The sequence below is a fragment of the Rhineura floridana genome, chromosome 19, assembly GCF_030035675.1.
Source record: "Rhineura floridana isolate rRhiFlo1 chromosome 19, rRhiFlo1.hap2, whole genome shotgun sequence".
Classification (NCBI taxonomy): Eukaryota; Metazoa; Chordata; class Lepidosauria; order Squamata; family Rhineuridae; genus Rhineura; species Rhineura floridana.
In genome coordinates this window covers 15,857,448-15,869,513 of record NC_084498.1, presented here as the reverse complement: position 1 = coordinate 15,869,513, position 12,066 = coordinate 15,857,448, and the positions used below count along the sequence as shown (strand labels likewise).

The 12,066-nt window shown below is 44.3% G+C and overlaps 1 protein-coding gene across 1 annotated transcript in view; it reads left to right on the top strand.

The window, feature by feature from the left end:
- The window catches only part of GALNT9 (polypeptide N-acetylgalactosaminyltransferase 9), a 220,569-nt gene that overhangs the window by 44,419 nt on the left and 164,084 nt on the right, over positions 1-12,066 (top strand). The window contains exon 2 of the mRNA XM_061602477.1: positions 4,091-4,271. Within this exon, the coding sequence (XP_061458461.1) occupies positions 4,091-4,271 (181 nt within the window). The remainder of the gene's footprint in view (positions 1-4,090; positions 4,272-12,066) is intronic.

Below are 12,066 nucleotides of genomic sequence, written 5' to 3'. Positions count from 1 at the left end.
TATCTGTCCATTTCATTTCTCTCAATTTCTCATTCTTCCAGTCTTAAATTCAGTTCTCCATATTCTTCAGCAATTCTTTGGCACTGTAGTGCAAATTTCTCCCAATATACAGTTGTTTTTGTTTGCAGTTTTGACTAATGTACACATTTTGCAAGCATTTTCTGCTAATTTAATGTAATTGTGTAGGTTATTTTCACCAAGATATTCATTTTTATGTACACTTTTCCCTGATATATGTATTTTTGTAAACATTGGTTTGTTGGAGAACTGCATCACAACATCTGGGTAAGTGTGAATTTCGAAGGATGGCTGTGTTTGGTTTCTCATATTGTTTTGGAAAGTGCAGATTTGATAATTTGGCTTTAAATGCAAACTAAATCAAATTTCTTTCCCGTCCTTACTCTTGAGTGAGTTAGCAGCTGGCTAAACTTAGGAGGAAGTTCCTGCTGTTGATGTGGCTCAGTCAAACTTTCCCGAAAGGCATGCAATTCCCTTTTGACATTGTGCCAGCAGGATTCAATATTGCAATTTTGGTTTGTGTGCTTTTGCTAACTATTAGTCAGCGCTTCCCTGCTTCTTTGTGACAACTTCAGCCACCCAGCAGTGCACGTGTGGCACTATGAACCATTGGGGAAAGACTGTGGCTCAGTGGTAGAGCATCTGCCTTGCTTGCAGAAGGCAATCCCTGGTGTCTCCTGGTAGGGCTGGAAAAAGCTCCTGCCTGAAACCCTGAAGAACTGCTGCCAGTCTCTGTAGACTATATTGGGCTGGATGGACCAATGATTTCATTTAACATGAAGGCAGCTTCCTGTGTTCCTATGATCAATGGAAAAAAGCTACCAGCTTTGATTTCAGATTGGTTATAAGCCTGTTATTTTTATTAAGTGAAATCTAATTGGCAGCATGAGCAGCTAAAACACTAGATTTCGTGGGGGGGGGGAACTGCAGTCCATGCAATTATGTATGGCTGAATTGGACCACCTGATTTTCTCTCTCCTAAGAAAAAATGGCAAGTGGCTTGGTGGCCTCTGCAGCCTCAGTGTTTAATGTGCTGTAGCTTTGTTTTCTGCTTGGTACAGCCACGATTGTTCTGTGTCTAGTCCTACGCAGTTAAATGTGTCCTTTTAACAAATCCATCGCTCCTGTTGGGCGGAGCCAGAACAGACAGGAAGGATAGAAGGAGGAGGGGAGAAATCCCTTTTCAAAGCTAACTATTAGTGGCGGCCAGTGCCTGGTAGGGCTGGTGGGGCAGAGGCAGGGAGCCCAAACTGTAGGTAGAGCCAGAGCCAACGAGAGGCAGAGGCAACAAATTCTAGTTTGGTCCCCATCCTCCTCCCTGCAAAATTCTACAAGGGCAACAGTGAGACTAAGGAGGAGGAGGAAGCCGGGAGGCAGTGCCTACCCCTGGACTGGTTGTCAGTAAGACATCAGGCAGACAGGTGTTGGCTGAAGGCAGGCTGTGCTTGGTGGTGCAGACCTCTGGTGTGAACTGGCAGATTGCTGAGCAGGGAGGACAGGAAGAGAGAGAGCAGCCAGCAGCAGCTATAGTGAGGAGTCATAGCCAGAGCTTGGAAAAGTTACTTTTTTGAACTACAGCTCCCATCAGCCTAATCCAGTGGCCATGTTGCCTAGGGCTGATGAGAGTTGTAGTTCAAAAAAGTAACTTTCCCAAGCTCTGGTCATAGCTGAGTGGTAGAGCATCTGCATGCAGAAGGTCACAGGTTCTATCCCCAGTCCAGGTAGGGCTGCGCGAGTGACCCGTCTAAAAATCCTGGAGAGCCATAGCCAGTCAGTGTAGATCGGGGGGCACTATTTTTTGGCCTGGAGGGCCAGATTATTTTCTGTCCCCACCCGTGCCAAGACAACCCACCTATCAATCAACCAATGTCATTATGATGTCAAATGACTGACAGGTAGGTTGTGCCTCCCAGCTGTCAGAGTCCCTTCTGCAGCACTTCCCAAGCAGCCGGCAGCCACCGCACAAAGCCCTTTGCAAGCCCCGTACTCAGGGCTTCACAAGCCCCGATCGCAGGACTGGCAAAGCTGCAGGGTTCAGGTTCCTCACGGGGAAATTGGTCACACCGCTGATCTAGCAGGCTTGAATTCAGCACCCATTAGCTTTCTGCAGAGAGTGGGTATGGGATCGGGTTCCCCACATCTCTCCCTGGTGTGGGGAGGTGTGGGGCAAGTGGGAAAACAAGCCAAATTGGGACTCATGCTGAGCCAGATTTGGTCCACAGGGTGGAGGTTCCCCACCCCTGGTGTAGATAGTACTACACCATTTATAAAAATGCATATATTAGGGGAAAGTGGGCATAAAAATGAATACATGAGTGAAAATAACATACAAAGAGGCATGAAGTGATGAGAAATGGCTTACAAAAATATGTATCTTTGTCAAAACTGCCCACAAAAATGTGCTTATTTGGAGAAATTCGCACTAAAATGGTGGAGAATTTTCATGAGAATTTTTTTTGAAAAAATTCGCAGTCTGCTGCAGGAGAACTGAATTTAACACTGGAAAAATGAGAAACAGAGAACTGAAACAGACAGATCTTCCCATCCCTATACACCACTTCAAGGTTTGGCCCAATCTGCTACTGGCTTCAGGCCCACCTACCACCAGCATTTAGCCCAACAGATTCCCCCAAGAGAACATGGCCCTTGACAGGGAAAAGGTTCCCCACTCCTCCTCTAAGCACTGCCCGCCCAGAGAGCTTCAGCTATGGGGCGGTATATAAATGTAATAAATAAATATCCCACAACGGCTTTCACTGTGTGTTGGATTCAATGTGAGCCCAGTGACGCAGAATTCCTGCTGGCAATACCTTTCTGTTTAGGGGCTTACTGAATTGTAGAGGGAGAAAGTATTAAATCGCTTTTTAATTGTTCTTAAACCATCAGCAACGCTCCCTTTTGGTGTGCTTGCAGAACAGAGAAGCGCCTTGCCGGCGCTTGCCCACTTGACAACCCCAGCTAGTTGATTACAAATGCTGCGAGCCAGCTCCAATGTTTCGGAGGGAAAGAGGCCATTTCTCAGTGCAGTTCAAGTGGATCAGGGCTGGCTCGTGGCAATTTCCTAGAAATGAGGAGAGTAATGCAAGGAAACCAGAATGTGCGTCATGACTCTGGATGCATTTAAAACAGAGAGAGAGAGAGAGAGAGAGAGAGAGAGAGAGCATGCCAATTTATTTCCAGCCAAGGGGGAAAAAAGACAAATGGCAGCTTTTCCTGGGACAGTATTAAACTTAGGATAAAGAGGTGGGAAGAGAAAGGCTCTGTTTGTGGATTTCACATCAGGGAATTTGAGGGCTCCATGTGCTTTAAGCAGTCTTCGAATGCATGGTGTGGATGTGACCCGGAGCACTATAATTTAATTGGAATCCTGTTAACTGCAGACAAATTATTTTGGGTTACCCTCATATTAATGAATGAATAAATTTTAAGAACTAGAATATATAAAGCCCTGTGCATGCACATTTGACTGCATCTTTCAATTCATGTGTCTTTCTACATTATTGAGGAGAGCATGCACATTAGTACTGAAAAAGAAATGAATTTTGCATTATGGTTTCATCAAGGTGCAGGATCATTTCTCCATATCAGTAAAACATATTCTTGATGCCGTTTTAGAGCATTAACAGAAACTTTGTCCAAATCTGTCTAAATCTGTGATGGTATTTGTTTCTAAGTCTCTTAGCACATCTTTATTTGGAAGTTACTCCCACTCCTCCCTCCCTGCAGCCCCTAAATCTGTCCCCCCCAACCCTCCGGAGCACATTTGGGGAGGGCATGTGGTATATGCATGGAGAGGGGGGGAGTTCCATTGTAGAAGTGTAAATCCTTGCACTAACGGAACAAGGGCATTGGATACTGCCTGAAGTGTTACAAAAATAAAAAGCTTTTTTTCATTCTTTTAAAAGTGAACAGGGTCTTCAATCTTAATTCAGAAAATTAAAAGCAAACATCTGCCAAGTATCAGATGATTGGGAAATGGGATCCATATATATGTATTATATGCATGTTAATGATTAGGAAATGGGATCCATGTATACGTATTATATAATGATTGCGTCTATCTTATCTCCAGGTCTAGCCAAGCCAATGGGATTAGTCGAAGGCCCTGGAGGTTTGGGCCAAGGAGGGATGGCTGCTACCCTGAGAGACGATAGCCATGAATCTGAAACAAAGTATGAAGAATATGGTTATAATGCCCAGCTCAGTGATCGGATTTCACTGGACAGGTCTATACCTGACTACAGACCAAAAAAGTAAGTACACTCTCTTATGTCGCCATTAGTGGGAATGGTTCTGTTTCCTGTTCTCACCTTGGAATGGTCATAAAAGTGTGACTCCATATTAAACATTAGTGCAGGGGTAGCGAACATGGTGCCTTCCAGATGTTGGACTCCAACTCCCATCAGTCCCAGCCACCATGGCCAGTGGCCAGGGATGATAGGAGCTGGAGTCCAATAACATCTGGTGGGCACCATTCTGTCTTTCCCCGAGTTAGTGAAATGGTAGCAGGTGATGCTCAAATAGCCAAGCAACTGCAAAAGCTAGTTACAGAATGATGGAAACCTATACCAGATCTCTAATTAATTATGGGTGAATTCCGGCAACCTGGTGGCAATTTGCCTGTGTGTGGCACCACTTGGAAATCCAGTCTTCTACAATGTTCTTCTCGGCTTGATAACGAATGCATCACCTCCAGGATGAGAGGAATCATGCCTCTAAGTACCAGCTGCTAAGGAGCAACAGCAGGAGGGGACTATGACCCCTGTGTCCAGCTTGTGGGCTTCCTAAAGCTATCTGGTTTGGCCACAGTGGGAAACAGGATGTTGGACCAGAAAGGCCTTTGGTTTGCTCTAGTAGGACTCTCCTTTTGTCTTTTTGTTCTTCTATCCTATCTGTTAGGACCAGGCTAGGGTTGTGAGTAACTGTGCCTGAATGTAGTCTGGAGGACCTGGTTTTTTGTTCTGGGTCAGAGTATTTGAAGGAAATGGGTGGAGCAGCTGGCTGGACAACGTCCTTGGTTTTTTGATGAGGAAATGGAAGAATGCCAGACTCCCAGTATTAATTAGTGGAGACTGGTCCATTAAGCAAATAGGGCACCACCCCACCAACCTCAGTCTTCCCTGAGCCAGCCCCCATCTGCCTGCCTTCTTACTTACAACCAATCAGGGACTGGCTTTGCCTGGTATTAGCTCTGGCTCCATCTCCTGTCGGTGTCCCTGCCTTCTGCCCTACCAGTCCTAATGGGCACCAGCCATGACTGTTATTAATGCCAATCCAAGGGCTTCAGGAACTGATGCTGAAAACTCCTTTCCCTTGCTGCTCCCAAAGAGGCTCTGCAGCTTGAGCACCGTCTGTCTGTGGTAGCTCATTAGGATAACCACCAACTTTAGGCTACTTTTTGTCAATATGAATAAGGAACTGGAGTTATCTGTAACCTTAGTATTATGTGTAGTCGCCCTGAGCTCCTACTGGGAGGAAAGGCAGGGTATGAATCTAATAAATAAATAAGTATTCACTCTACTGTTACAGGAAGAACTATAACATGCACAAACAGCTACTGATTAAGGATGGGGAGGAACTCCCATCAGCTCCAGCCAATGTTCAGGGATGATGGGAGTTAGAGTCCCGCAACATTTGAATAATCACATGTTCTCCATCTAGGGAGGGGGAAGACATTCAATTCAGTGTGCATTCAAAGGGGGATCTACAAAATTCATACTTCCTGACACCAAACATGTGAACCAAAACCCAGCCATCTTTCAAAATTCGCACTGCTCTGAATTTTACAATAGGCATTCCCCAACCACATAATGTGCACAAAGATGCATATACTAGGGGAAAGTGTGCATAAATGTATATAGTAATGTCAGCAACATACAAAAATGCATTATGTTAAGGGAACTTGCTTGCAAAAATATGTATTTTAGACAAAACTGCATTTAAAAAGTGTGCATTAGGAGAAGTATGCACTAAAATGCTGATGAATTTTCATGAGGACTATTAATGTGCTATTATTATTTGCAAACTGATGGGAACATGTGGAGAACCGATTGCAAAAATGAGAAACAGAGTAACGAAAACTGACAGATTCAGCCATCTCTACAACTGACTATCAGAAATGAAGCTTTTTGACTACGCAGAAGAAAATTCAGTGGAAATGAGATCAAAGAAAGCTGTAACATCTAGGGCACAGAAGCTACAACCAAGTTTACGGGCACCTTAAAGACTAAGCTACAAACTGTGGTGCAAGCTTTTCGAGTGGTCACTTGATGCATAAAGCGTGCATCTTTAGTTGAGATTGAGAAGGCCCAGCAGAGTAAGATTGCTCTTCCCTGTTACGAGGGATGGAGATAAATTCATTTAGTTCACATTTTAGTGTAAGCTTCCCAAATTCGCACTTCCCAAACCAATAAGTGAACTGAGAAACAACTCTCCTTTGAAATTAGCCCTTCAGAATTTGGGACGCAGTTTTTTGACCAAAGAATGAGTGCAGAAATGTGTATATTGATGAAAGCAGCATACAATATATTAAGAGGGAATTGCCTGCAAAGACACTTTGCTTACATGAGGCAAAATGGTATACAAAAAATACAGTTGTTTTTTCATACAGTTACATGCATGAAAATGCCTGTGCATTTTTATATGGACCCTTTGGGAGGGGGATTGCATTGGGGCAAACTGAATTTAAGATTCAGAACATGAGACAAGGGGAGAAGCCGGAACTGAGAGATTCATCCATCTTTACCTGTGACTATGAAGTGCAAAGAAAGACAAGGCCCCCTTCTGGAGGAATGAAACATGGAGGTGACCTAGAGCAGGCTGCAATTCTGCAACAGGAGGAATTCAATTCAATTCATTTATTTTGGTCCAAGACCAGCACATTTAAAATAGCAGAATTATATACATTTACAGAGCAGGTACAGTGTAATTACAACAAATATTAAAATGTTTGGCCAGACACTTTCTCCGTGCCATGGCTGCAACACAGAATCTTGCTACCCTCCCCGTAATAAATGGATCGCAGTCGTCAAGTAAAATCTGTACCTGATTATCTTTGGAAGATCTAAATTTTCTAGAAAGACAGGGGGAGATAAACAGAGTGTGGAGGTCTGTATATAGAGAACAATGTAATATAACATGTTCTACCCCTTCCACCGCTCCAGAGCCACAGAGACAAAACCTTTCCTTGAAAGGCACTTTCTTATATCTCCCCTCTAATACAGCAGAGGAGAGAACAGGAGGAATTGAAACACAGGGCAGTGTGAGGCAGTGACACCATAAAGAAATGGAAAGAGGGGAAATTTGCTAACCCGTAAGAGTTCTGTCATGACAGCCTGCCTGAATAGTTTCTATCAGAGTCCATCAACCTTTTTAGGTCTGTGGGCACTTTTGGGTGTTTGAGTGAGTGCTACAAGCACCATTCCGTCTGGTCACTTTTCTCCCCATCCCCCAAGAGACAGAAAGAGTGCTGCTTTTATTTATTACATTGTATTTTATGTGTATTGTATTTTAGTTTATTGTAATTTACACTCCATAGAATTCAAATTGTGATACATGCTGCAGACCACCTGAACGAAACTTGCAGACCACCGTTTGGGGACGCTTAGTGTATATAATGACAATAATAATAATAATAATAACCAAAGCCAACAATAATAGTTTGACTGTTTGATATTTTGCATGATTGCATGAAGAATCTCATGAAAAACTTGCATGCAAGAGAGAGTTTCACCTCTGGAGTTGTACTGCAGGGATTTTTAAAAGTTAAAGCATTGCTATATTCATCAGTAGCTGGTGTGCACCTATGGCCTTCTGAACAGCAAAACTCTTTCACCTTGGCTGACTGGCTGAGGGAAGGGTGAAGATCAGCAGCTGGTTGGCTTGCCATGATTGTCTGCTTCTTCGGTGAAACTGACAAGATAGCAGAAAAGCCTTGTCAGTTTCAATGTTGTCAGATTATTTATTTATATAAAAACACTTGATATCTAACCCTGAGACACTTGTGGACTGGAGGCTGGAACAATCAAATGACTCATCTTTAATTGTCCTTCTGAGAGAAGCGATATTAGGAAAGAACTATGCAGCCAGGATATTTATTCAAACCTATGTCAGGTTTATGCTGTAAAGATCACAATAAGGGTCCCTTTAATCATACTAACATACTAAGGTTTATATATCCAGTGCTTACTGGGCCAGGTCCAAGGTCTGAATAACCTAGGGCCAGGATACCTTGCTTTACCCTGCATGTGCCACGTCAATCACTGAAATAATCTGGGGGAGCTCTATCAGTGGTCCTGCACTGGGCCAAACATGTCAATGAAGAGTCATGCCTTCAGTGTTGTGGGCCCAACTCCCTCCCACTAGAAATTAGACCTGCTGAGTTTCAGGCGCCTGTTAAAACTGTTTTATTTTAGGAAGCCCTTGCATCTTGAATGCTCCTCTGACATTTTAAATTATCTGATGTTTTTTTATTTAAACATTTGGGGTTTTACATTTCTCAGGTTTTATATTCTTGCGGTTTAATTTATGTTTTACATTTTCTGTAGTGTATATAGATCTTTGTAAGGCACTTTGAGAACTAGGTGGTGGAAAGAAGGATGTACATTTAAATAAAAGTTAGTCCTATTCAGAGTAGACCCATTGAAATTAAGGGCCATGACTAACTCACATCCATTAATTTCAGCAGGTCTACTCTTAGTAGGGCTACTGTTAGGTACAACCCAAAGCCTTTAAAGGGTTTCACCCCACCCCCTGCACTACATACATCTTTGTAAACCAACATGTATCATGACATCACATTCTTCATGTATCTCTGCTTTGACCGTGATTACAGTGCTATGTTTAGCATTCCCATAATTTAAGTGCTTCCTTTATTGAGCAGCTTTCAAAATATGCCATATTTAAAACCTTCCAATATCCTCCAAAAGAGATGTCCTCCCTCTGCTGTCATCAGAATGACAATTGGTAACATCTTAATGCAGCCAAAGAACACAGCACTGCTCAACTGCTCTCCGTAGGCAGGAAAAAGAAAAGAATCCTTAATTAATTCTAATAATAATCCTGTTGCTTTTTTTAAGAAACCCACTGGGGATTTCCCAGGCACAGCTGAAAGTTTAAATAAAGTACCTTATTAAGTGGGGAAGAAAAAGTTAAATCGGGAATGCTTTGATTTGGATTCCTGCATTGAGCAGGGGGGTGGACTTGATGGCCTTGTAGGCCCCCTTCCAACTCTACTATTCTGTGATTCAGGCACGACAGATCTTCTCAGAGAGCTCACTCCTATTCAAATACACTTCAGGGCAGCTATAGGTAACTAGGAAGAAAATGGAAACATGATAAAATCTGAGCAGAACTCCCACCAGCCTCAGCCAGCATGAACTCCCACTAGTCCTCGCAAAATGGGCGAGCTGGCAGGGGTGATGAAAGCCATAGTCCAAAGTATCTGGAAGATGCCTGGTTGTGAAGGCCCTTGTAAGAGCTAGTGCAGGGCTGGAATCAGGGCAGTAGAGGCTGGTCCATCAGGGCAAATGGAGCACAGCTCCACCAACCTCAGACTGCCCTCAGCCAGCCCCCACTTACCTGAAGTCTTACAACTAGTCAGGAGGTGGCTCTGCCTATTATTGGCTCTGGCTCCACCTACTGCTGGCTTCCCTGCTTTCTGAGCACCAGCCACCACTGAATCAGGGGATGACATTGTGGTGCATCTGCCAAGGCCCGTACATCAGCGGACAATTCACTGCTGATCTCCAGTCTCAACAGTGGGAGGCCCAGACCTGAGGGCTGGGGCTGAATACACTCCTCCAGGTCTCTATGCACCCTTTGGAGCTCTACTGAGGCCACACACCCTCTCCCTAGGCCACACCCCTCTCCAGTCCTGCTTCACACACCTGGCTGGAACGTGTCCTTGAACTCTGAGAATTCCTTTTGCTTGTCCGGATGGAGGATAGAGAGGGGTGTGTGAGTGTGCATGTAGAAACTAGCCTACCGCTCAATCAATCTCAGTGGACTGCCTTCAAGTCGATTCCGAGTTATGGCGACCCTGTGAATGGGGTTTTCATGGTAAGCGGTATTCAGAGGGGGTTTGCCATTGCCTTCCTCTGAGGCTGAGAGGCAGTGACTGGCCCAAGGTCACCCAGTGAGCTTCGTGGCTGTGTGGGGATTCGAACCCTGGTCTCCCAGGTCATAGTCCAACACACTAACCACTACGCCACACTGGCTCTCTAGCCTACTGGACAAAGGTAAAATTTGCATTTGTTGCCTTGCCCCCCACTGCCATGTGGCACTCAGAAGGTTGTGCAGAAGGGAATGCAGCTCTCAGACTGAAAAGGGTTCCCCATCCCTTTCTATCTATTGTAGGGAGCTGCTGCCAGTCAAGGCAGACCACTGTTCTTCCACCGTAGGTCCCCAGATGTTGTTGGACTACAATTCCCATCAACCCCAGCCAGATTAGCCAATGGCCAAGGATGATAGGAGTCGTCGTCCAACAACATCTGGGGACCCAATGTTAAAGAGTAGTGGTGTAGACAATACTGAGCTAGATTGACTAATGGCCTGACTCTGTACAAGAATCCTATGTTCCTGAAGGAAAGCCCCTTGCACAGCATTACCACTCAGGATTGCTCCCTCCACTTATTGAGCAGGAGGAGCATTGTGTGGGGTGCGGGTGCTCACTCCCAAGCAGCTTTCCTGCAAGAAAGCTACTTGCAAAAAATGGACCCCTGCTCTTTGTTGGGAGTGGGGAAGGAGAGGCCAACCTTCTGGTGGTATGTTTAATTAGGGGTGGGTTTTTTAAACCCTAATTAAATATCAGCCCCAGCCAGGGCTTGGAAAAGTTACTTTTTTGAACTACAACTCCCATCAGCCCAATCCAGTGGCCATGCTGGTTGGGATTGATGGGAGTTGTAGTTCAAAAAAAGTAACTTTTCCAAGCTCTGGCCCCACCACCAAATGTATTTGGGAGTGGGTCTGAGGCAAGGCAGGTGATCCCCAAGTCAAACCGGGGTGGGTTGGCCTGAACCCTTGCCCCATCGGAGCTAGAAGCTTACAAGATATGGATGTTGGCCTCAGTAGGTGGGTCTTTACTTCACATTCCTGTGTGATTAATGCCCAAGTCATGCTCGATACATAGCATTAGCTATGGGCTAATTTTGATTCCTCCAACAGTTTCTTTTTCTCACTCGCTTTTCCCATTAGATACATTATTGATTCCCCGTTGTTTAGCCCTAGCTAGGTTTTCTAATTAAGCAGCAAGTTTAATTATACCACAAAAGTATGCCACGTAGATCTTGATTATTAACAGTGGCCCTTGGGACAACAGAAGAATGGGCAAACTGAAATTAAATAGAATGGTAAAAATGAGTGACCTTATTGCTTTATCTGTAAGCCTCTGCTGTATTCAAATGTACTAAATCCCCAACTTGCTGTACCGTTGCAACACTTTGTCACATCTATGAATTGTTTGAGCAAACGTTAGTTCCGGATGGCTGTTGGCTCTAATTAGTGTAGGTTTAAGCATATGCCAAGTTCAAACTGCCAGGGAAACCCAAGGAAGGCTTAAATAGCTAACATGTGCTGCCATTCATCCTGCACTTGCTTAAGAAAGCATGAAGACTGAAATCAGAGTGCCAGTTGGCTTTGGGTTTTAACTCTCTTGCATTCCCAAGACAGCTCCAGATGACCAAATGACTGGGAATTCAAAAAGGGCGGCCAACTGTGTATTGCCAAAAGAGAGCAGGAAAAAAATGACAGAGGTCCATAACATTTGCATATGCTAATATATATGTCTGGATGCAAATTTAGAAATATTTACGAACATAGGAAGTTGTCTTATATTGAGACAGACCACTGGTCCATCTAGCTCAGTATTGTCTACACTGACTGGTAGCAGCTCTCCAAGCCCTACCTGGAGATGCCAGGGGTTGAACCTGGGACCTTCTGTACACAAAGCAGATGCTCTGCCACTGAGCTACAACCCTTCCCCATCTCTGCCTCATCATTACTCTAAATTAAATAGAAATACCTCTCACCATCATGGGAAAGACTTTTCTA